Source organism: Hypanus sabinus, chromosome 10 (assembly GCF_030144855.1).
Source record: "Hypanus sabinus isolate sHypSab1 chromosome 10, sHypSab1.hap1, whole genome shotgun sequence".
Taxonomy (NCBI): domain Eukaryota; kingdom Metazoa; phylum Chordata; class Chondrichthyes; order Myliobatiformes; family Dasyatidae; genus Hypanus; species Hypanus sabinus.
In genome coordinates, this window is record NC_082715.1 from 56879575 (window position 1) to 56906002 (window position 26428).

The 26428-nt window shown below is 41.0% G+C and overlaps 1 protein-coding gene across 1 annotated transcript; it reads right to left on the bottom strand.

Moving 5' to 3' along the window:
- Nucleotides 1-4082: 4082 nt before the first annotated feature.
- c10h2orf50 (chromosome 10 C2orf50 homolog) lies at nucleotides 4083-19118 on the bottom strand. Its single transcript, XM_059981884.1, has 3 exons — nucleotides 18744-19118; nucleotides 15431-15470; nucleotides 4083-5675 (listed from the first exon to the last, which is right to left on the bottom strand). Exons 1-3 carry the CDS (start codon nucleotides 18947-18949, stop codon nucleotides 5484-5486), a joined length of 438 nt encoding a protein of 145 aa, XP_059837867.1. The 5' UTR covers nucleotides 18950-19118; the 3' UTR covers nucleotides 4083-5483.
- Nucleotides 19119-26428: the final 7310 nt, after the last annotated feature.

Here is a 26428-nt window from a genome sequence, read left to right on the forward strand (position 1 = left end):
AAGGACTCTCTGGAGAAATCCCTTGGTGCCTGTCACATTGACCATCGCCAGTGATCTTTAGCCTCCGATCGTGAGGTCTGGCGACTCACCATTCATCGATCTGTCTCCTCCTTCGAGAACGCACACAGGGCTGGCCTTGAGGACAAAAGGAGAAGGAGGAAGAACCGTGATACAGCAGCACCAAACCCAGAACAGATTTTCCCTTGCAGCCGCGTCTGCCTGTCCTGTATTGGCCTCGTCAGCCATCAGCGAGCCTGCAGCTTCCTAAATCTTCGTTCGTGAAGCCAAGCCATAATACAAATTATTCCCAAGTGGCAATACAATGTAACCTTTAATAACATTGGCACAAATTATATGAAGTAACTCTGTTTTAGTGTCAGAATAAATAAGACAATAAGACATAGGAGCAAATTAGGCTATTCAGCCCATCTAGTCCTCTCTGCCATTTCATCATGGCTGATCCCAGATCCCATTCAACCCTATACACATGCTCATTCACCATATTCCTTGATGCCCTGACCAATCAGATATCTATCAACATCTGCTTTAAATATACCCATGGACTTGGCCTTCACCGCAGTCTGTGGCAGATCATTCCAGATTCACCACTCTTTAGCTAAAAAAGTTCCTCCTTACCTCTGTTCTAAAAGGCCATCTCTGAACTTTCAGGCTCTGCCCTCTAGTTCTGGATATCGTCACCATAGGAAACATCAACTTTATCTAGTCCTTTCAACACTTGGTAAGTTCCAATGCGATCCCTATGCGTTCTTCTAAATTCTAGTGAGTACAGGCCCAAAGCTGCCAAACGCTCCTCATATGTTAATCTCTTCATTCCTTGAATCATCCTCGTGATCTTCCTCTGGACTGTCTCCAATGACATCTTTTCTAAGATAAGGGGCCCAAACATGGCCTAACCAGTGACTTATAAAGCTTTAGCATTACCTCATTGTTTTCTTTTATTGTTATTCTATTCCCCTTGAGATAAATGCCAACATGTATTCACCTTCTTTACACAGACTCAACCTGTAAACTAACCTACTGGGAGTCTTGCACAAGGAATTCCAAGTCCCTTTGCACCTCTGATGTTTGAATTTTCTTCCCATTTCAATAATTGTCTGCACTATTGTTTCTTTTACCAAAATGCTTTATTCTACATTTCCCAACAATGTATTCCATCTGTCACTTTTTTGTCCATTCTTCCAAGTTGCCTAAGTCCTTCTGCAATCCTTCCTCAGCACTACGTATCCCCTCCACCTATCTTCGTATCATCCGCAAACTTTGCCACAAAGCCATCAATCCCATTATCCAAATCATTGACAAACAATATGAAAAGTAGTGGTCCCAATACTGTTCCCTGAGGAACACCATTAGTCTTTGGCAGCCAGTCGGCAAAGGCCCTCTTTATTCCCACTCGCTGCCTTCTGCATGTCAGCCATTCCTCTATCCATGCCAGTATCTTTCCTATAATGCCATATGATTTATCTTGTTAAACAGCCTCATGTAAGGCACTTTATCAAATGCCTTCTGAAAATCTAAAAGACATCCACTGCCTCTCCTTTGTCCACCCTGCATGTTACTTCCTTGAAGAATTCTAAGAGATTTATCAGGCAAGATTTCCCTTGACAGAAACCATGCAGACTTTGACTTATTTTATCATGAGTCTCCAAGTACCCCAAAATCTTGACCTTAATAATGGACTCCAACACCTTCCCAGCCACTGAAGTTAGGCTAACTGGTCTATAATTTCCTTTCCTTTGTCTTCCCCCCTTCTTAAAGAGTGGAGTGACATTTACAATGTTTCAGTCCTCCAGTCAGAATCAAGTGACTTTTGAAAGATCCATTACCTCCTCAGTAACCTCTCTCAGGACTCTGGGATGTAGTTCATCTGGTCCAGGTGATTTATCCACCTTAAGACCTTTGAGCTTGCCTAGTACTTTTTCCTTCGTGACAGCAATGGTACTCACTCCTGATTCTTGACACTCACGGACTTCTGGCAGACAGCTAGCGTTTTCCACAGAAAACATAAAGCAAAGTACTTAATAAGTTTACCTGGCATTTCTTTGTCCCCCATCACTACCTCACCAGCATCATCTTCCAGTGGTCCAAGATCAACTCACACTTCCCTTTTACACCTTATAAAATGAAAAAAAACTTCTAGTATTCTGCTTTAGATTATCAACTAGTTTCCCCTCATATTTCATCTTCTTTCCAGTTGCCTTTTGTTGGATGTTAAAAACTTCTCAATCATTCAACTTCCCACTCACTTTTGCTACTTTATACGTCCTTTCCTTGGCTTTTATGAAGTCCTTAAATTCCTTTGTCAGCTACAGTTGCTTAGCCCTGCCTTTTGAGAGCTTCCTTTTCTGTGGGACCTGTCTATCCTGCACGTTGTAAACTATTCCCCAACACGTCTGCTGTCATCCATGCCAGTATCCTCCTCCATCTCATGACTCTGTAATTCCCTTCATTCCTTTGTGATACTGATACATATGACTTGGGCTTCTCCCTCCCAAATTGCAGTATGAATTCAATCATATTATGATCAATTTCTCCTAAGGGTTCCTTTACATTGAGCCGACTAATAAGATCTGGGTTATTACACAACACCCAATCTAAGATACCCTTTCCCTGAATAGGCTCAAGGAGGAGCTGCTCTAAAATGCTGTCTCGTAGACATTCAAAAATTGTGAAGAATGTGCTCTTCACAAACATTTTAATTACAAGACCTATGGTTGTGGAATCCAGAGCGCTAATAAAAGTTATTTTAATGAATATTTTCAATGGAATTTGAAAATAATCTTAACTCTCCCTCTCAATTCTAAATATCGGCTACCTTTCCTCTCAGTCCTGATGAAGGGTCCCCAGCTACAATGCCGATGATCTCTTTGTCTGCATAGAATGCTGCTTGACCTGCCACGGTCTTCCTGCAGTTTGTTTTTTCTGCTCCAGCCTCCTAGTTGTCTGTGTCTCCACAATGTTTCATGGATCAATGCCAAGAGAGTATTTCAGCTCCTTTTCTAAACAATCAGTGCCACTGCTGTTACTATAATTAACTAAACAATATGCAAGCATGAATCATCTAATCTTGTTCACTATTCTTTTAAAGATAAAGCTTCCTTTATTTGCTACTATTTAGAAGAATGAAAGTGATCGGATTGTGGGATTCTGAATGAGATTGTTAAGAATGGATGAGGGTGTGGAGAGGGAAGTGGAGGGAGAGGAGACAGCTGTGGGAAGGAAGGCAGATTAAGTGATGGCACAAGACTGTGGAGTTCAGGAGCACTGGATGCAAATGCTCAGTTCCTTAAACTGAAACCTCTAAGAAAGGATGTGGATATCATCTAGAAGCGTAGATGGAGGTTCAAGGTGATTTTGATGAAAAGTGGAGTACATGTGGGATTTTTCATGCTCTTAGTTCCATCTCTTATGTTCTCATGTTCAAAAATAAATTAGCTTTCAAGATGAGGAAAAGTATGACCACTTTCGTAGGCTGCAAACCCATTTGTTTATCTTTTCTCAGTATTGATTATTTCTCAGTTACACCTGCATGGCATAAGCCTGCGACTGTCTTCACTCCAATTTTAGCCTGGATAATTTCTACTCAACTGCTGTAATTCTGAGGAAAGACAGGCCACGTTTGCCTTTTACTAAAGCCAATTTGCCGCTCACAACAGCTGTGCTTTTCTTATTGATATGAGTTCTAAATCTACACTCAGGTAAAACACAGCCTTCTAAAGAGATAATATTGTCTTTACACTGACAGACATTCTATCTTAACCTCAAACATAATATACTTTTGTTTTCCAATCTTCTGCCTCATCTGAAAGACATTGGTATAAATTTAACCAATTTCTGCATTTACCTTATCTGGATCCATGTTTATACTGTTCACCTATACTTACAAAAAAATTGGTTAAATTACCATGTATTAATAATGTAAGGCACAGAGGAAAGAAGATTATTCTGATCAAACCTGAAAAGACAATGCTTTTAGTCAATCACTTATTATGAATAAATGGTTATTTTAAACAGTACTTACCTTGACAGAAACTGAGAAAATAGACAAATAATTAAAAAGAAAATACTGCAATATTTTATTTATTTACATTTATCGCATTACAAATTTGGAGGAATTCATTCTTCCAAAGACTGAGTTAAATTTAATAAAACCAAAAAATATCAACTGTTTGGCAGAAGATAGTTCTAGGTTGATGCTCATAGCTTTCCCCCTGTTTTATGCAGGGACCACTTCAACTCTCACTTCATCACATGGATCCTGTAGTTTGGTGAGCAAATACCTTTATGGTGAATAAGAGGTATTTGGAATTCAAGTATTGAGGCAAATCATCCTTTTGTAGCACAGTGCCTTGTGAAAGCAGTTATTATTTACTTACGGTGTTTTATAAATTTCCTGAAAACAAAGTTAGAATCAAGAATTTCCATTTTGGTCTGAAAATACTTTTTGATTTTACTTCTAGAAATCAGATGAAACTAGAGAATTATGAGGAAGTCCTAATTAACAACATGGATAATAAAATTTGCCTACTTGAAGTCCGAGTATTTTTTGTGGCGTTGGAAAGAAAGTCTTAGTACAAGTAAAGACCAGAAATAAACAAAAACAGATCCCAAATAATACACAAAATACTGGAGGAACTCAGCAAGTCATGCAGCATCTATGGAGGGGAATAAACGGTTGATGCTTCAGATGAAGACACTTCATTCCGACTCAAAACATTGACTGTTGACTCTCCTCCATCAATGTGGTTTCCCTTGCTGAGTTCCTCCAGCATTCAGTGTGTGTCGTTCAAGATTTCCAGTTTCTGCAGAATCTCATGTTTGGGGTTCTAAGATGGGAATTATAATCCCCCACAAAAGAAGCAAGTGGGATGTTAAAAAATAAAATTGACACTCAGTCTAAATGAGAGAGAAAGTGGAGCTGAACTGGAATGTGGGAGCAACACTTTCCAGGGGGACTTCAATATTATAACAACAGTACATGTTATAGATTTATTCACATTCTTAAAGTTCACTGAGGATGGAGGAGTATTACAACTCTCAAGACACTCTGCAGCAGAAGGAAGATAAGGATACAACACATTCTTTTTAATTACTTTGCCACTTTCCTGCTTGATTTAGCTTCCCCGTATTCCCCATTCAGACCCGAGGTCATAACCTCCCACTAACCTGACCTTCCAGTCTCCCACTGGCCCTCACTGCCAATGTGCCTCAGACTTACTGATTCAGCCGAACACCACAACTACTCTTTGCTTCCTGAATGCTGAAGACCTTCTAACCTGGTTGGATGGCATCAATCTGTCAGACTGCAAGATGAAAATGGAAGTAGGGTTAAACATTCTTATGCCTAAGTTTTGAAGGGTGAAGAAAACCCCTTTTAAGTTTCCTGAATTCCCAGAAAACTCCCTTCCCCCTCCCATCTCTGAATTGGTATCAAGGCTCCGCCTTGATAAATCTCTGCTTTATTTTTAATATGGGACGAGCTCACTATCCAGTTTTTTCTTTCGGTTGTCTAACTGAAGCTGATAATCCATTCTTATTAATGCTTGACCAAGATGACAGTCCATTCTGCTGCCAAAAGTCTGGTTTGTAGTGTTTGGAATTTTGTTGGAGAACACAGGAACATATTCAGGTAGAGGCTCGCGTATTTTTAATGCTCCCTGGAAAACAAAAGGTTTAAATAAAACACAATAAATTTCTTACAGGTAGAAGAGAAATAAAAAGTACATTTGGATTTGTTACTTGAAAGGATTTATTAGTTGAAGGACGTTTATCTACAATCCCATTGTAACGAGATCTTGGACTTCTTAATGGAGAGACCTCAGACAATCCACGTTGGCAGCAACATCTCTAGCTCCATCACAATGAGCACTGGTTCCCCCCACCCCCCACCCCCCCCAACCCCCTTGGCCATTCACAACACAGATGCACAACTATACTGCTAAATCTAGCAGTGTTTAGGCTCATCAGCAACAATGAGGAGTTGGCATACAGACTGCTTGTAGTCTTGTGCAAACACTACAACTTGAGCTTCAACGTGGACAAAACTAAAGAGATGATTGTGGACTTCAGGTAGTTGCAAACTGACCAGTGCCTATTGCATGTCAATGGCTTCTCTGTGGAGAGAGTCAGGAGCACCAAGTTTCTTGGAGGGCACATCAGGTACAATTTCACCTGGTCCCTCAACACCCGCTCTTTAGTCGAGAAAGCATAGCAGTACCTCCACTTCCTCAGGAGATTGAGGCTTGAAGGGCTCCACATACCCTTTCTAATCACATTCTATAGGATCACCATTCAGAGTGCCCTGACCAGCTGTCTCAAAGATTCAAAAGTACAAAGTACATTTATCAAAATATGAATGCAGTATAAGACCCTGAAATGAGTCTTCCCACAGACAACCACAAATCTGATATGAGAATTGCAAGGCATCTAACTGCAAAACCCTGCAATGGATAATGAGGACTGCTGACGCTCTCTTCCCCCACCCCCCAACCAGGGCATATACCAGGGATGCTGCATTCGCAGAGCATGCATCATCGTCAATCCATCCCACAATCTCCTTGACCTCCTACCATCAGGCAGAAATTATCACAGTATAAAAAAAACAAGGACGTAGGCTGGGTGACAGCTTCTTTCCCCAGGTGGTGAGACTTCTGAACACCCTACATTATATATGATAGCAGCAGTAGCATTATACTGTTGTGTATTTAACCATATGCCATATACTGTATACACTTTGTCAACTTGTTTATCTACAGCATACTTTTTATCTGTTAATATTATTTTATGTGTTATATGTGATAATATGTATTATGTTTTGCACCTTGGTCCCTGAGGAATGTTGTTTAATTTCACAGTATACGTGTGTATGGTTGAACGACAATAAACTTGAACTTGATGATGTACTACACAACTTAATTTTGCCAAATTATCACTGCATTGGAACCGCTGAAAGAGCCCTTCTGTGAAACGTTGAGTGTAAGCAGTGTCTAGAGAACCTAGAGTGGGTGAAATGTAACCTCTAGTCAAACTAGTGTTGTGAAACATCACAGGGAAGGTTTCTTGGAGCCAATGATAGATGAGGAGTAATGTTTAGGAAGAGATAAAGTTTGAAAATTTCACCAGTTACAGTCTGCTCAGTTTTCAACAAGTCATGCAGCCCCAAAACAGCCCCTGTCCAAACAAGTCTATCAATGACCATCTCTACGAAACCCAGCACCTGGTCTGCAGCCTGCAGTCAGTTTAGTTTCACCAGCTTCAGCTGCGTTCACCACCCTAATGTGAATAGGTGGCAACTTTCTTTAATGTGTTCAGGCTGCAGGATTTTAAGTGGCATGAGCTGTAATATCCAGATGGTTCGATCTGAATGTCACTAGACTTTTTATTTTGAAGAGCATCCTGGCAATGACTGAGTTGCTAAATTTTGTACAGTCATACATAATTGAAGAGGCTTCTGGTAACTTACCATAAAAGGTGATAAAGGGAAGGTAGATGCTGGTATAGATACACTGTACCAATGCTGGAAGAGGAGGAAATAGAATAATAGAACAGCCCTCTTAGGTGGCAGCTGCAACTGCGCTGCATTTCCAAAGACAGCTGTTTTTAGGGCATTGTCTCTACTGATGGGCAAATATTTCTTTTTTTTGCCAAAAGTCAAGTCTTAGCTTGTTTAGATAAATATTGTCTTCCATGACTGACTGCAAGTGTTGTTGTACTAGGTCATTTAATATAATTATCCCACAGAAGATGGTAGGTAAACTGTCCTTGTTGGGACTTAACACCTCTTTTTGTAACTGGATCTTGGACTTCTTGATGGAAAGTCCCCAGACAAAATTCAAAGAAAATTTATTATCCAAGTACATAAACATCACCATATACAACCCTGAAATTCATTTTTTTGCAAGCATTCTCAGTAAATCCAACAACCATAATAGAATCAAAGACTACACCCAACAGTGCAGACAAACCACCAATGTGGAAAAAGTAAAAAACTGCAAATACAAAAGAAAACAGAACTAATAATAATTTAGAGTCAGAACCTGATTCTGATTCTAAATAAATATCAAAAACATGAGATGAAGAGTCCTTGAAAGTGAGTTCATAGGTTGCAGGAACAGTTCAGTGTGATGGGGCAAGTGAAGTTGAGTGGTTACTACCTCTGGCTCCGGAGCCAGACTGTTGAGGGGTAATAACTGTTTCTGAACCTGATGCTGTAGGTCCTGAGGCTCCTGTACCTTCTTCCCAATGACAGCAGTGAGAAGAGAGCATGACATAGAAAATGCTGGAGGAACTCAGCAGGCCAGGCAGCATCAACAGGAAAAAAGTAGTCGACATTTCTGACGGAAATTTCAACAGTACATTTTTCCTGTTGATGCTGCCTGGCCTGCTGAGTTCCTCCAGCATTTTCTATGTGTTGCTTGGATATTCAGCATCTGCAGATTTTCTCTTGTTTGAGAAGACAGCATGACTTGGATCGTGGGGTCCCTAAGGAGGGACTCTGATTTCCTGCAACAACCCTCCATGTAGGTGTGCTCAATGGTGGGGAATGCTTTACCATGATGGACTGGGCTGTACCCTCTACTTTTTTGTAGGATTTTCTTTTCAAGGGCATTGGTGTTTCCATACACAGCTATGATGCAACCAGTCAATATACAGTCCACCACACATGGACAGAAGTTTGTCAAAGTACTAGATGTCATGCCAGATTTTCACAAACTTCTCAGGAAGTAGAGGTGCTGCCATACTTACTTTGTAATTGCACGTACGTGCTGGGCCCAGAACAAGCCCTCTGAAATAATAACACGGAGGAATTTAAGGTTGCTGACCCACACCACCTCTGATCCCCTGATGAGGACTGGCTCATGGACCTTGGGTTTTCTCCTCTTGAAGGCAATAGCCAGCTCCTTAGTCTTGTTGATGTGACACCACTCAGCCAGAATGTCAACCTTCCTCCTGTGTGCTGGTTCATCACCACCTTTGACAGCAACATCTCAACCTCCATCACACTAAGCTCACTGATGATACAACAGTGTTGGCCTCATCAACAATGATAAGTCGGCACATAGACGGGGGTCAAGAGGCTTGTGCGGTGCTGTGAGTAAAACAACCAAGACAAAAGAGATGATTGTGGACTTCAGGAAGGCACAGGTCAACCATTCCCTATTGCACATCAATGGCTCTGCCTTGGAGAGAGTGAAGAACACAATGTTCTCTGGTGTATTGGTGCAGAAGCAGAGCCAAGGAGTCAGACATCAGGAAGAGCCGTGGTAGTAGGGGACTCCATAATAAGAGGTACGGAAAGGGGTTTCTGCGGCAACAGGCAAGATTTAAGGATGGTGTGTTGCCTCCCTGGTGCTAGGATCCAGAACATCATGGACCGATTGCAGGGAATCCTCAAGGGTGAAGGTGAACAGCCGGAAGTGGTAGTGCATGTCGGCACAAATGACATCGGGAAGAAGAGGAAGGACATTCTGCAGCGGGACTTCAGAAAACTCAGAAGAAGGCTGAAAAGCAGGACTTCCAGGGTGGTTATCTCTGGTTTGTTTCCAGTTTCTCATGCTGGAGAGGGCAGGAACAGGGAGATAATGGATCTGAATGTGTGGCTGAGGAACTGGTGCAGGAAGCAAGGATTTACATTCTTGGACTACTGAGATCTGTTTTGGGGTAGGGATGAATTGTACAAAAGGGACGGGTTGCACCTTAATAGGTGGGGGACCAACATTCTGGCAGACAGGTTTGCCACTGCAACACGGATGTGTTTAAACTAAGTAGTGGGGGGGGGTGAGGATGAACTGAAAATGTAAGGATGGAGTTAAAAGGAAAGTGAAAATAAGAAAAGTTAAAAAGGACAACAGAATCAATGGAGTAGAAAGCTCAAGGAGATCATACAGTATGGCCAAGTGAAATAGGAATTGATATGAAAGGAGAGGGGAGTACCGAATTAAAAGTATTATATATGAATGCACGAAGTATAAGGAATAAAGTAGGTGAGCTTGAGGCTCAGTTGGAAATTGGTAAGTACGATGTTGTGGGAATAACAGAGACATGGCTTCAAGGGGACAGGGCCTGGGAAATGAATATTCAAGGATATACATCTTATCGAAAGGACAGACTGACTGGCAGAGGGGGTGGGGTGGCTCTGTTGGTGAGGAATGATATTCAGTCCCTTGCGAGGGGAGACATAGAATCAGGGGATGTAGAGTCAGTATGGATAGAACTGAGAAATTCTAAGGGTAGAAAGACCCTAATGGGAGTTATCTACAGGCCCCCAAACAGCAGTCTGGATGTAGGGTGTAAGTTGAATGAAGAGTTAAAATTGGCATGTCGCAAAGTTGTCAGTTGTCATGGGGGATTTCAACATGCAGGTAGACTGGGAGAATCAGAATGGTACTAGACCCCAAGAAAGGGAGTTTGTGGAGTGCCTCCGAGATGGATTCTTAGAACAGCTGGTACTGGAGCCTACCAGGGAGAAGGCAATTCTAGATGTAGTGTTGTGCAATGAACCAGATTTGATCAGGAACCTCCAGGTAAAGGAACCATTAGGAGGTAGTGACCATAATATGATATGTTTTAACCTACAATTTGAGAAGGAGAAGGGAAAATCTGATGTGTCAGTATTACAGTTGAACAAAGGGAACTATGGAGCTATGAGGGAGGAGCTGGCCAAAGTTCAATGTAACAATACCCTAGCAGGGAAGACAATGGAACAACAATGGCAGGTATTTCTGGGAATAATGCAGAAGGTGCAGGATCGGTTCATTCCAAAGAGGAAGAAAGATCCTAAGGGGAGTAAGGGGCGGCCTTGGCTGACGAGGGAAGTAAAGGACAGTATAAAAATAAAAGGGAAGAAGTATAACATAGCAAAGATGAGTGGGAAACCGGAGGACTGGGAAACTTTTAAAGAGCAACAGAAGATAACAAAAAAGGCAACACGCCAAGAAAAAATCAGGTAGGAAGGTAAACAAGACAAGAATATAAAGGAGGATAGTAAAAGCTTCTTTAGGTATGTGAATAGCAAAAAAAGTTAGGACCAAAAGTTGGGCCATTGAAGACAGAAATGGGTGAATTTATTATGGGGAACAAGGAAATGGCAGATGAGTGAAACAGGTACTTTGGATCCGTCTTCACTGGGAAAGAAACAAACAATCTCCCAGATGTAATAGTGGCCAAAGGAACTAGAGTAAAGGATGAACTGAAGGAAATTTATATTAGGCAGGAAACGGTGTTGGATAGACTGTTGAGTCTGAAGGCTGATAAGTCCCTGGGACCTGATGGTCTGCATCCCAGGGTACTTAAAGAGGTGGCTCTAGAAATCGTGGATGCATTGGTAATCATTTTCCAATGTTCTATAGATTCAGGAGCAGTTCCTGCTGATTGGAGGGTGGCTAATGTTGTCCCACTTTTCAAGAAAGGAGGGAGAGAGAAAACAGGGAATTATAGACCGGTTAGCATGATGTCAGTGGTGGGAAAGATGCTGGAATCAATTATAAAAGAGGAAATTATGACATATTTGGATAGCAGTAGAAGGATCAGTCCGAGTCAGCATGGATTTATGAAGGGAAAATCATGCTTGACTAATCTTCTGGAGTTTTTTTTTGAGGATGGAACTATGAAAGTGGATAAGGGAGAGCCAGTAGATGTAGTGTACCTGGACTTCCAGAAAGCTTTTGATAAAGTCCCACATAGGAGATTAGTGGGCAAAATTGGGGCACATGGTATTGGGGGCAGAGTACTGACATGGATTGAAAATTGGCTGGCTGATAGGAAACAAAGAGTAGTGATTAACGGGTCCCTTTCAGAATGGCAGGCTGTGACCAGTGGGGTACAGCAAGGTTCGGTGCTGGGACCGCAGCTGTTTACAATATACATTAATGATTTAGATGAAGGGATTAAATGAATTAGCAAATTTGCTGATGACACAAAGCTTGGTGGCAATGTGAAATGTCAGGAGGATGTTCTGAGAATGCAGGGTGACTTGAACAGGTTGGGTGAGTGGGCAAATGTATGGCAGATGCAGTTTAATGTGGATAAATGTGAGGTTATCCACTTTGGTGGCAAGAACAGGAAGGCAGATTACTATCTAAATGGAGTCAAGTTAGGAAAAGGGGAAGTACAACGAGATCTAGGTGCTCTTGTACATCAGTCAATGAAAGCAAGCATGCAGGTACAGCAGGCAGTGAAGAAAGCTAATGGCATGCTGGCCATTATAACAAGAGGAACAGAGTATAGGAGTAAAGAGGTCCTTCTGCAGCTGTAAAGGGCCCTGGTGAGACCCCACCTGGAGTATTGTGTGCAGTTTTGGTCTCCAAATTTGAGGAAGGACATTCTTGCTATTGAGGGAGTGCAGCATAGGTTCACAAGGTTATTTCCCGGAATGGTGGCGGGACTGTCATATGTTGAAAGATTGGAGCGACTGGGCTTGTATACACTGGAATTTAGAAGGATGAGAGGGGATCTGATTGAAACATATAAGGTTATTAAGGGATTGGACACGCTGGAGGCAGGAAGCATGTTCCCGCTGATGGGCGAGTCCAGAACTAGAGGCCACAGTTTAAGAATAAGGGGTAGGCCATTTAGAACAGAGATGCGGAAAAACTTTTTCACCCAGAGAGTGGTGGATATGTGGAATGCTCTGCCCCAGAAGGCAGTGGAGGCCAAGTCTCTGGATGCATTCAAGAGAGAGTTAGATAGAGCTGTTATAGATAGCGGGGTCAAGGGATATGGGGAGAGGGCAGGAACAGGGTACTGATTGTGTATGATCAGCCATGATCACGGTGAATGGCGGTGCTGGCTAGAAGGGCCGAATGGCCTATTCCAGCACTTACAGTCTATTGTATAGATAACAGACAAGCTCACCTGGACCCACAATACCTCCTCATTAGTCATGAAGGAGGCACCTATAATTTCTGAAGAGACTGAGGCACGCAAGGTTCCCCACCCAGATTCTATCAACTTTCTTTAGAAGCATCACTGACATCGTTGTGTGGTACAGAGACTGCAAGGCACCAGGGCACAAGAGGACAGTAAAAACTGTAAAGTGGATCACCGGGGTCTCCTTCTTCCCATTTGTGACATTTACTAGCAATGTTGGATACAAAGGGCCCAAAGAGTTGTTGAGGATCCCTGCCACCCATACCACAGTATCCTTGATTCACTATTGTCAGGAAGGAGGTACAGAATGATCGGGACAGGACTGCCAGACAAGTTAACAGCTTCTTTTTCAACGGGTTCTACAGTATTGGGTTTCTTTTTTTTTTTTTGCAGCTGCCTGTAAGGAGATGAATCTCAGGGTTGTATATAGTACACATACTTTGATAATAAATGTACTTCAAACTTTATCTGCTATTTTTTGATATGGAAAATGTGTTTGCAAAAGGCATGTGGATACCTCATGATTGTGAGACAAAGAATATTCATTGATAAGAAGAAAGCTATCAATAATGAAAAATCAGGATTGCTTTTGAATAATGTTAATTTTGACAGAGTGGCCACTTAAAATTTCCTTACCAGTATCTTCAACATCATTTTAATAATGCTGATGTGGTCCTTCTTGCCACATGACTGGCATAAGCATTTAAGAACTCCAATGCCCATAGTCCAAAGACATTCAATCATTGATTTTTCCTACACTTATACTATGCATTTGATAAAAATAATAAATATATATTTTACATAGGATATCTTACATAAAGCTGCAAGAGCAAAATTGGGATTTGTAGATAAGAGCACTAGATGGTCAATGTGGACATGATGGGTCAAAGGACCTTTCCAAAGGCAACTTAGTGAATATAGCTATTTGCAGGGTACCATCTCTACCCAACAGGCAATTTACATTTGCTAACTTATCTCAGAGTATAAACACTGAAGCCTGTACTTGTTTTGGAATAGTAATCTCAACTTTCTGTGGCACCTGGGGTCCATGGTTACAATGGTTATGAATGTTACTCCAGCCCAATTTTGGTGCTCCAGGGTTATTGCAACCTGTAAGCAGGCAGACCTTCTTGGGGTTTACAGTCAGTATCTCGCTCTTACAGGTGTTGGCCTGAGCTTGGAAGACTAAGGTTCCATCAAAAGCACAGATGCATCTCACTACACATTTGCTGTGTTAGTTTTATGCAAAATATTTCAAAAGTACACAAAAACACCACTTTTAAAGACTGACAAATATTATTATGTATAAGTTGAATGTATACGTAATTTGAATCTTGCTTAGTGTTATGGAATTTTATATATACACACACCCAATTTCACTTCAATATGCACAAGGAGACAACAGAGCATTTAAATATTGAACAAAGTGACAAAATATTTGTAATTACATAAAATCTAATAATATAGACCATACTTGGACAACCTTAAAGCAGGGACCCTGTAGATTTACTTCTTCTCCATATGGGGCAGCAAAATGCAACTCATCAGGATCTGCTGATTTATCTGTCTTAGGTATTGCTCAGCTTTCTAGCGCGTCTTTTTTATTAATTTTTAGCCGACCCAGACCACATCTTCTTTTGCTGAAACCCCAGCATAATCTTTTTCATTGGTTAATACTAATATAAGGTAGGTATTTATTATCTCACTGATAGTCTTTGTCTTCCTTTATTGTGTCAATCAATGTCACCACCAATTTTAAAACCCTCGTCTTATATTAAAAACCCACAGACAATTTTAGATCCACTTTAATGTTTGTTGCCTAGTCGTCTTTTATATTCTTTCTTTGGCCTCTGTTACTTTCTTTTTCATTCCATCTCTGAGATTTCTGTATTTGTCTGGTTCTTAATTCTGCCATATGCCTTTTTTTAAACCGCTCGGCTGCATCTCTATTACGTTGGTCATGCAGGGAATTCGGTCTTAATTTCCTTATGGGAATATACATAGACTGAGAGTGAAATATCTCCTCCTGAAATGTTAAATACCTCCCTGTTCAATTAGAGTTTTGCTAAGCTTTGATTCCAATTTACTATGTTGTTATCCCATTGAAATTAGTTCTTCTCTAATCAACATTTTTTACTTCAGAGGTGTCTAAATCCACAAAACGTGCCTTGATGTGGCTCCGTTGGTAAAAATGCAAAGAAATCTGTGCAATCCTTTTTTTACTGACACTTCCCACAACTTAAAAATCCAAGTTTTAATTCATTTTGTTATAGCAATGCAATACTGGTTCAAAAATGTATTTCAACTTTATTCTGGGGTTAAAAGTCACACTATATCTGGATGAAAACATTGCACATGATTGAAAGTAGAGTTAAATATGTTTGTATTATATTGCATGAAACACAATGCATTTTCTTCACAAAAGAGAATATCTCATCAAGGCAAAAATGGTGTAAAATGGAATTACTGAGGCTGATCTCTGGAAAAATAATTGAAAATCGGTCCTGCTCAATACTACACGTCATATACTAATTAGAGTTCTTACCTTTGCATCATAATCTTTAAGAAAACTCCACTTATTTTCCCTGGTAAGGAAAAGGGTGAAAGATTTATTCAGATGCCAGTTAAATAGACAAAAAGGCAAGCTGACAGTATCATTATGTTTAATAAAACACACATTCTTTGAAAGTTTCTTTAAGACATTAGCTCATCTTCAAAAATAAAAAGGTAATATGAAGTCTGCATCAATGATATCCAAGTAACAGAATTGATATTTGCACAAAGTACAATAATTTGCAATAAAATAAAGATTATGTGTTCTCTTAGATCTAATTTACCAAATAATAGGAATGCATTCAACAAAACAGAGCCAAGAATAATTACACAATTGGAGGCATGAATCAATTGTAAAGCTGAATGATATCATATAATAATAACACAAAGAGGACACTTAGATGTTGTTACCAGAATGAATAGGTCTACTATGAAAGCACTACTTTGTGCTCATTGCATAATGAAAATAAGTTATGTATTAAGTTAGTAAACAAAAGAAACACCTGAACTGCAGTGTTCAGCAACAAAGCTATGTTGATATTGGATCATGTGAATTTATGGCCTATAATCCATCTATATTACTTAGCAATGTACCTTGTGATACATGAGGCAAGGCTTTACAGGTTTGTATTCAGAAAGTGATATCCACTCTGCCAAAAGTATTTATCAGGAATTTAGTCACACACTTCATAAAGTATTTCACATGCTCAATGCAGGGTCTCACCAGAATGAATAGGTGAGGGGTGCACATTAGAATTCACACCGTTACTCACCATTTTAAATCTACATTCCCATCAATCATTCCTGCAGAACAAGGTTTGCAGTGGGAGCAACGCCACTACTTTATCCAGGGACGTAGGTATCAATTACATCAACATGCAAACTAGAATGGAGTTAGAATTATTAAGATCTTTGAAAGGGTAAAATCTGAAAATGTGACAGTACAGACAAGCACTGGATGTGAGTTAACAGCTAACATTAAAGAGCAGCTGAATGAGTTCTGAATTGTGACCAGTTTGATCATGTACAGAAGGTAGCTAGAATATCAGTGGCATGTCTTCTGATCACTACTGCATTTTTGAACTTGTTCAATTAGTCTTGGAATCAGAGAATTTCCTGGATTATTTTTCTATATTATTTGCCAGGTGATTCATATACAAGTACAGGAGGGCAGAGAGCGATCATGATGCCATAAAGATAGTCTGAAATGAGCTTTATGAAGCACTCTGTTTAATTATTTACATCCTTTTCAATCATTTTGGGTCAGTGTTGCAGAGATAGTAAAATGATTTGGTAGCTTGCACGACAGCAGAACAGTTAGACTGAAAAGGCAAAACGTGCAGATCTGCTGTGGAGAGCAGTGGAATGGGAATCCAAGATAAACTTTTCAGAGAGACAACAAAAGTCAGGAATGCCTTCCCTGGAATTCAAGAAGTGATATGATTGCAGGTTATGAAGATATCAAGATATAACAAGGGGATAGATGTAAACTATTTTTGTTAGTGAGTAAATGTGTAGGACAGCTGTCTAAATATTGGAGCTGGGCTTTCAGAAGTGAAGTTTGAAAAATCCAATGTACAAGTCTGAACCCTCTTTTGCAAAAAGCAATGAGTACTAGGTGAACTATTAACTTTGGTTCTGAGACCGCTAATTTTTTGATGAATATTATGAGGGAACGAATAAACTCTAGAAGCCCAACAAGATTTTATTTGTCATATACACTGGGAAAGCACTGGATCCTTTTTCATTATGAGGGAAATTGGAATGTTAGGCATGTGCAATTATATCACAGATCAGCACAATATTACAGGGTGGGGAAACAGTTTGGAGGGGCTAAATGGTCTGCTCTTCCTCCTACATTCCTCATTGTATATAGTTCTACCACAGAAGCGGCATTATACTCTACCTAACTGTGTGGATTTTCTCTTCTGAAAAGAAACAAAGATATCCATTGCAAATGTTTTTTCAGGTAAAAAAATTATAATAATATTTAAAAGGCTCAGATTTTCTGAATGGCGTCTGCTGCTTATGTCATGGGTTTCCTATTCCCTGGAACTCTAGATTCAGACAAGAGATTTCATCAGTCCAGATGGTTTTGCAGCCAAGTGATGACCTTCTGCAGTAGTCAGATCTCAAAAGAGGGAATTGAGCAGATCAGAACACGCCTGCCCACAATCCCCTTCTGAAAACCAATGACAGACAAACTCATGCTTTGCTGTTTGTCATTCCAGCCAAAGTTCTTCAATGTTTCTGAAAGACTTTGAAAGTTAGAGACATTTAAAAACTAATACAGTGAAATTATTGTATCACTTTTAATATTCTTAAAATTTAAGAATGACCAATTAAAAGTACATTAAAGTCTTATCAATAATTAAAAAGCTTTTACAACCATAATATTAAAAAGTAACTACATTTTTTTTTACCATTAATCCTTACAGCCCTACAACCTCCATTCAAAATAGTGCATTTTCAAATTCACTTTTGATCTTGGCATCACTTTTAATACTCTAGGCCAAAATTTTATCACTCATTCTTAATACTCAAGAGGTAGCGGCGAGTCACTACTCCTTTGAACCGCTGCAGCCCTTCAGGAGGAAGTGTTGTATCGTGAAATCCAGAGCTCCGTTTAAGTCACGACAGTGTATGGCGCCCCTTCAAGAGGAACCTGTAGCAGTTGGTGTTCCCCTGCACCTTCGGTCCTTATCTGTTCAGATAGTAGAGGCTGCACGTTTAGGAGGTGCCGTACTGGTAACTTGTGTGTGTAATTGAAGTGTATTTTGTACATGGTACACACGGCGCTCACTGTGCACTCGCGGTTAAAGGTGAATAGGGCTCCTAGCAAAAACGCTGCAATGTCCAGGATGTTTGTCCAGCTCCTTGAGAGTTGTTGGCGCAGCATTAATCCAGACAAGTGGATGGCGAAATGACTTTGAGGTGTTAGAATGCGAGTCTTTCACCATTTATCACTGTTCTGATAACCTCATCAATGTGGCTGACGCTGTCTAGTCAATGATGATCCCCAAGATAAAATTCTTCAAAATTTCCCGCCATCTGTAGAATAACTTGTATTCATGGTTGGCGGTCTAGGTTTTTCAGAAGTTGAGGATGGCACTACACATCATGAACTAGGCTCCGGTAAATGCTCCGTTACCAGTATCCACAAAACAGACAGCGATTCGCAAGGAAGAGCGGGATATCCGCGGGAAATCCCACCTACCACTAGCAGCGGTTCTGCGAGTCACCGTCTGGACCACTAACCTGCACAAAACTTACGTTCAGCGAGAAAGTTGGTGGAAAAGACTCACCACTGCTGGGCTCCTCGCCGCTCCGTTCTCACGAACTCCCTCCACACGCGATCGTTTCTCACCACATCCAGGTCTTCTATCTGCTCTGCCTTGGCCGGAGCTAAGCGGACGCTACCCCCCTGCTTGCTGTACAGACCCAAGGCACCGGCCGTCGGTCGGTCCGCCAAGCGGTAGCCAGCCGAAGTGGTCCTGTTGAATTCAGCCATCCTGTCGGCAACAAGACGAGACCGGGTGGAAAGGGAATAGGCAGCCGTGATTTCAGAGTGAACAGCAAATCCTCCTGATCTTCCCCTCGCCGCCGGCTCCAGAGAATCCGGAATGAAGGAAACCTGCAGGCGGCGAGCGCGCTACTCGGGAGCAGCTGCAGCTTGTTTACCGTCGCTATTGGAAACCTGCCTCTTGACTTGGCGTCTAGTCTTGGAAAGAGAGTGCACCCAGAGAGAAATGCACCTCTGCACCCCCCCCCCCCCCCCCCCCCCCCATATGGTAAGCAGTGAAACGTTACCAAAACATAGGCTGCCGTTGGTTAGGAAAAAGGAATTAACAACAAGAGGTCACCAGGTGAGGAATAGGAGTGGGAAATTAAGGGGTTCATTCTACGCTACATTTTACACACTTACTCATTGAAAACTGCAAAAAAAAATATACCCTCCACAGTATATTGTGGTATTTCCTTGATTCGCTTAAGTCAAAAGAATCTTTAAAAGTAATGGCAATAATTATTTTTTACACCACACTCAAAATGCAGGAGTAAATCAGCAGGCCAGGCAGCATTATGGAGAAGAATGAACAGTTGATGTTTCAGGCCGAGATTCATTTCAAGAGGACTATTATATTAAAGTAAGGATGTAATGTTGAGACTTTATAGGGCACTGGTGAGTCTCACTTGGAGTATCATGAGCAGTTTGGCCCCCTTATATTAGAAAGGATGTGCTGAAACTGGAGAGGGTTCAAAGGAGGTTCACAAAAATGATTCCAGGATTAAACAGCTTGTCATATGAAGAGCGTATGATGGCTCTGGCCTATAGTCACTAGAATTCAGAAGAATTGAAACCTATCGAATGATGAAAGGCCTTGATAGAGTGGACATGGAGAGAGTCTCAGAGGACACAGCCTCAGAATAGAGGGGCATCATTTTAAAATGAGATGACGAGGAATTTCTTTAGCCAGAGAGTATTGGAATTTGTCACCACAGACAACAGCTATGGAGGCCAAGTCTTTAGGTTTATTTAAGGCAGACGCTGATAGATTCTTGATTGATCAGGACAAGAAGAGATATGGGGGGGGAGGGGAGAGAAAAGGCAGGAGATTAGGGCTGAGAGGGAAAATGGATCAGCTATGTTGAATTGGCAGAGCAGACTCAATGGGCCAAATGCCTACTTCTGCTCCTATGTCTTATGATCTTATACCTATACTCTTTTGGTCTAGACTCCCCTACCCTAGGAAAAAGGCTGTTACCATTCACCTTATCCTGATTTTCTACATCCCTAAATGTTCACCAATTTGCTTTCTACACCGTGTGGGAGAATGTCCCAGCCTATGTTGTTTCTCATGATTTCAGTCTCCTTAACATTCTCAGGATTCTTTCTGCATCCTTTCCAGCTTAAAGACATCCTTTCTCTATCTAGGTGTCCAGAATTGCACACAGTGCTGTTTCACCAATATCTTGTACAACTGTGGCATTGAATTCAATTTCTCTAGCAATGAAGTCAAGCATATTAAATGCTGGCTTCACCATGTGTCTTCATTTTTAAATTTCAAAGTACATTTATTGTCAAAGTATGTACACATTATGCAACTTTGAGGTTTATCTCTTTACAGGTAACCACAAAACAAAGAAACTTAAAATAACCCATTAAAAAAAGACTGTCAAAAACCCAATGTGCAGAGAATGAAACAAATCGTGCAAAAAAAAAGCAAGCGAAAAGCATTCTGAAGTCAAGTCCACAAAGAGAGTCCATCCACAGACCATAGTTCAGCGCAGAGTCAAATTCAGCTCACAGAGCAGCAAACCAAATCAGCCTATCCCTCACCTTGGGCCCTGACATCCTGACCTATACAATCTGGCTTGCTGCCTACATTGTCATCAAAACATTGGGTTCAGTCACTTCAGGAGACTATGTACCAATACTCCAAGGTTCCTCTGTTTTACAATACAGTCCAGAGCCTTACCACTTACTGTGCAAGTCCTCCTGCCTTAGTTTAACTTACTGAAGTGGAACATGCCACACTTGATAGAATTAAATTCTGTTCACCATTCTCTGATCCACATCCCAAGTTGGGATAGTATAGAGCCTATAAAAAGTATTCACCACCCTCCCCTTGAAGTTTTCATGTTTTATTGTTTTACAACAGTGAATCACAGAGGATTTAATTTAGCTTTTTTGACACTGATCAATAGGAAAAAAAAGACTCTTTGTTTCAAAGTGAAAACAGATCTCTACAAAGTGATCTAAATTATGTTACGAATGTGAAACAACTAAGGGTACAAAGTCACCCCCTCCTTTTTGAAAATCGCAAGATGCTATTAATTCGGTTCTGGGACCCAGGAAATGAAAGGGAGACACTCAGAATACACAAGGTTTGGAATGTGTCCTGACCTCAGCGGAACGGAACCACTGATAACGGACATTGTCTCTTGGAGACGGAATTGTGTATTGAGTTCTGTACTATTCATTGAAACCCCTCAGGGGACAACCAGAGTGGGCTGGTTGAGGGATTGCATCATCCCAACCTGATTGACATCTGAGACCCCGTGAGTAAGGATAAAAGAGGGGTCTGGGGAACAACCCCTTTAGACGCACCAGGAGAAACGCTAGAAATCCCGTGACAGCATTTTATAGCGAAAGCCGGTGGGGGCTCATGTGCGTCCTCCCTTGCCTGGGTGGTGGGCTCACCATGGAAGAACGGTTTAGCTAAAGGAGAGACCACAATTGAACGGCCACGACAACAAGACTCCTGACGGATCGAAATCATAAAGGAAAGCCGGCAAGTTTTTCTCCAAATCTCTCTCTCTCTCCAACAATTCCAACACAGCGGTCCCCAATGGCTGCAGCCTGCATGAGCTGAACGAACTATATATTTCCATCGGACAATACATTATCCCCTAGACAATGATAGAGCTTATTTCGTATTGATTATTATTATACCCGCACTTTCAGATTTAGTATTGACGACGTAAATTATCTGTATATTTGCTTTGATATTATTTTTGTGTATATTTACTAATAAATACTGTTAAAAATAGTATCATCAGACTTCAATGGATACTCCTATCTTTGCTGGTAAGTGACCCAGTTATGGGGTTTGTAACAATTAATTAAAAATATAAAACACAAAAAATCGATTGCGTAAGTATTCATCCCCTTCAATATGACACACTAAATTAACACTAGAGCAGCCAATTGGTTTTAGAAGGCACATAATTAGTTAAATTGTAATCACCTGTGTGTAGTCAAGGTGTTCCAACTGATTGCAGTAAAAATACACCTGTATCTGGAAGGTCCAACTGCTGGTGAGTCAGTATCCTGACAAAAACTACACCAAGAAGACAAAAGAACACTCCAGGTAACACCTTGAAAAAGGATATTGAAAAGCACAAGAAATGAGATGGTTACAAGAAAATTCCCAAGCCACTGAATATCTCTTGGAGTAGTTAAGTCAATCATAAAGAAATGGAAAGAATATAGCATGACTGTAAATCTGCCTAGAACAGGCCACCCTAAAAAACTGAGTGACTGTGCAAGAAGGGGACTAGTGTGGGAGGCCAGCAAGAGACCTATGACAACTCTAGAGGAATTACAAGCATCAGTGACTGAGATGGGACAGACTGAACATATGACAACTATTGCCTGGGTGCTTCACAAGTCACAGCTTTGTGGGAGAGTGGCAAGGAGAAAGTGACTATTGGAAAAAAAACTCTCATGAAATCTCAGCTGAAGTTTGTCAGAATGTATGTGGGAAACTCTGAAGTCTTCTGTAAGAAGTTTCTGTGGTCTAAGTGAAACCGAAATTGAGCTTTTTGGCCATCAAACTATATGTTACATTTGATGTAAGCTGAACTCCGCACATCATCAAAAGCAAACCATCCCTACTGTGAAGCATGGTGGTGGCTGTATCATGCTGCACAGATGCTTCACTGCAGCAGGCCCTGGAAGGTTTGTGAAGGTAGAGGGTAAAATGAATGCAGCAAAATACAGCAAAATCCTGGAGGAATACCTGATGCATTCTGCAAGGGAACTTTTACTTGGGAGAAGATTTGTTATCCAGCAAGACAAAGACCCTAAGCATAAAGCCAAAGTTGTACAGGAATGGCTTAAAAACAACAGGTAATGTCTTGGAGTGGTCAAGTCAGAGTCCAGAGCTTAATCCAATTGTGAATTTGGACTTGAAAAAGGCTGTTCACTCATGATCCTCATGCAATCTGACAGAGCTTGATCAGTTTTGGGGGGGAATGGGGGGGGGGGGAGATTTCAGCATCCAGACGTGCAAAGCTATAGAGGTATAGAGGCCTACTCATACAGACTCAAAGCTGTAATTGCTGCCAAATGTGCATCTACTAAATACTGACTTGAGGGGGGTGAGTGAGAATGCAATCAATTATTTTGTTTACTAATGTCATAAATTTAGACCAATTTGTAGAAATTTCTTTTCATTTTGACACAAAAGTCTCTTATCAATTGATCAGTGTGAAGAAGAGCACAAATTAAATCCACTGTGATTCAGTGTTGTAAAGCAATAAAGCATGAAAACTTCCATGGGGGGGGGAATACTTTTAATAAGCACTGTAAACTTGGGTAGCCCTCTTCACTGCCCACTACACCACAAGTTGTGTCATGGCATTGTTAAAGATCAACTTTTGAACCTTGTCCCTTTTTCTTTGATGTTTAACCTTGCAAACTACGGTAACGTGGTCTAACAGAGGAGCTCTGTCCCAGCAATACCAATTCCTTTCCACAACCTCCCCAACATAAAAGATTGCAGATGCTGGATTCTAGAGCAACAAATAATCTGCTGGAACAACTCAACAGGTGAAGCAGTATCTGCAGGAGGGAAATAGTCACCAATGTTCTGGGTCCAAACCCTGCATCAGGACTGAAAGAAGAAATGGAAGTATAAAGAGAAGGAAGTTGTGAGAAAAGAGTGTGAGATGAATGGTGGACTGAAACAGGGTGTAAACAGGCAGAATGTGCCACATAGTTGAGGGGAGTGGGGTGCAGTTAGGTCCCACACTCTATGGAGAGGAGACAACAGAAGCAGAATCTACTTATCTGTGTGAATGAGAGAGAAGTTTAAAAATTGATTTTAGCAAGTTGTGAATGAAGGTGAAAACAGGAGATCAATGAAGAGATTAAATGTTGAGGACTTGCCTAAATGTAAACCAAGAAGTCACGATTTTTTGAGGTACAAGAGATTCTGCAGATGTTGGAAATCTCGAGCAACACACACAATGCTGAAAGAACTCAGCATGTTAGGCAGCCCCTGTGGGGGGGAAGTAAACAGTCAATGTTTCTTCACCAGGACACCAGTTTGATTTCCTTCATGGGTGCTGCTGAGATCCTTGATGGTTTTGTTTTGAGGTATTTTGTGAGGGATACTATCTTTTCCGGGAGACCCCTCATGGCAAATTCATGCCTATTATGCCAGATAATCTGCATTACCTCCTCACACACCTAATACTCCTCCAGTGGTTTATGTTTTCAATTGATGTCTCTTGGGTTCTTCGTTGAAAACCAGGCCATTCAAGATAAAGAAGCACTTTCCATTAGCTGGAAGAATGCCATTCACATTGGTTACAAGTCCCTTTTAGCAACGGCTGAAATCACAGCTATGTGGCTGAGGGTTGGCAGCTTAATAATACCCAGCAGAGAATTAAAATAGCAATTACTGTTGTAATTGACACAGTATGTTTGTTTTTCAAACTCCACAATGGAATATTGCAGTCATTATGGAACTTGTGTAAGCAGTAGTCTTTGCTAGTTCCCAAATTCACCCCCCCCCCCCCCGTTCAGTGTACCAGAACAATGACTGAGACTCAAAGAGGAGTAAACAAGATGAGCGATTGCAAGAGGAAAGGTCAGAGGTTCCTGTTCCATGGTGTAAATCCAAAAATGAAAAAGGTGTCTCCTATCATTGCCTGAGGCACATGGAAATTCTGTTATGTTACGGAGTCTTGTGGAGAGCTCAGACTTCCCCTCAGCTCATATGGAGATGGGCACACTGGTTCAGTCATCTGTTAAACTTTCTTCCACTAAGAAAAGCCTTAAGTGTCAACACTTACTCCTATAATTGCCATCATTTCATTGGAAGGTAATCCCCTCGATGTATCAAGTAAGCTGTCTCTTTAAAGTAGAGACTGCTTTAAAATGTCATAGTTACAAGCCATATTTTAAATGTTTTCATTAAATTAAGATGCAATAATAAAGCTGTGATTGATTTACCAAAGTTATAAAAGGTCTAAAACTCTGCCAGCAGGAAGCTGAAGTAATTCATTTGAAAAGAAAAGAATGTGGTTGACGATAGATCCTCTAATTCCTTAAATCACACTGCTGCAAGATTATTCTGTGCCATTATTTTAGACTTTATTAGCAGATGGGATAAAAGTTTTGTCAATGCAGGAACTTGGCGATCACAGCTGATCTTAAATGGCAAAGTGAAGTATAATAATGAACTTTTCAATGTTATCACAAGACTTTTGCTAGAACAACAGAAGTCCTTCCAAAATCATGATTGCATTTCTGTCAAGAGCTTGCTCTTGTGATGAACACCCATCAACACAATGGCACAAATCTTCCAAATTTGCTGATGACACAAAGCTGGGTGGCAGTGTGAAATGTCAGGAGGATGTTATAAGAATGCAGGGTGACTTGGACAGGTTGAGTGAGTGGGCAAATGTATGGCAGATGCAGTTTAATGTGGACAAATGTGAGGTTATCCACTTTGGTGGCAAGAACAGGAAGGCAGATTACTATCTAAATAGAGTCAAGTTAGGAACAGGGAAAGTACAACGAGATCTAGGTGTTCTTGTACATCAGTCAATGAAAGCAAGCATGCAGGTACAGCAGGCAGTGAAGAAAGCTAATGGCATGCTGGCCATTATAACAAAAGGAACAGAGTATAGGAATAAAGAGGTCCTTCTGCAGCTGTACAGGGCCCTGATGAGACCCCACCTGGAGTATTGTGTGCAGTTTTGGTATCCAAATTTGAGGAAGGACATTCTTGCTATTGAGGGAGTGCAGCATAGGTTCACAAGGTTAATTCCCGGAATGGCGGCAGGACTGTCATATGTTGAAAGATTGGAGCGACTGGGCTTGTATACACTGGAATTTAGAAGGATGAGAGGGGATCTGATTGAAACATATAAGATTATTAAGGGATTGGACAAGCTGGAGGCAGGAAGCATGTTCCCGCTGATGGGTGAGTCCAGAACTAGAGGCCACAGTTTAAGAATAAGGGGTAGGCCATTTAGAACAGAGATGCAAAATAACTTTTTCACCCAGAGAGTGGTGGATCTGTGGAATAAGGCAATGGAGGCCAAGTCTCTGGATGCTTTCAAGAGAGAGTTAGATAGAGCTGTTATAGATATGAGGAGAGGGCAGGAATGGGGTACTGATTGTGTATGATCAGCCAGGATCACAGTGAATGGCAGTGCTGGCTAGAAGGGCCAAATGGCCTACTCCTTCACC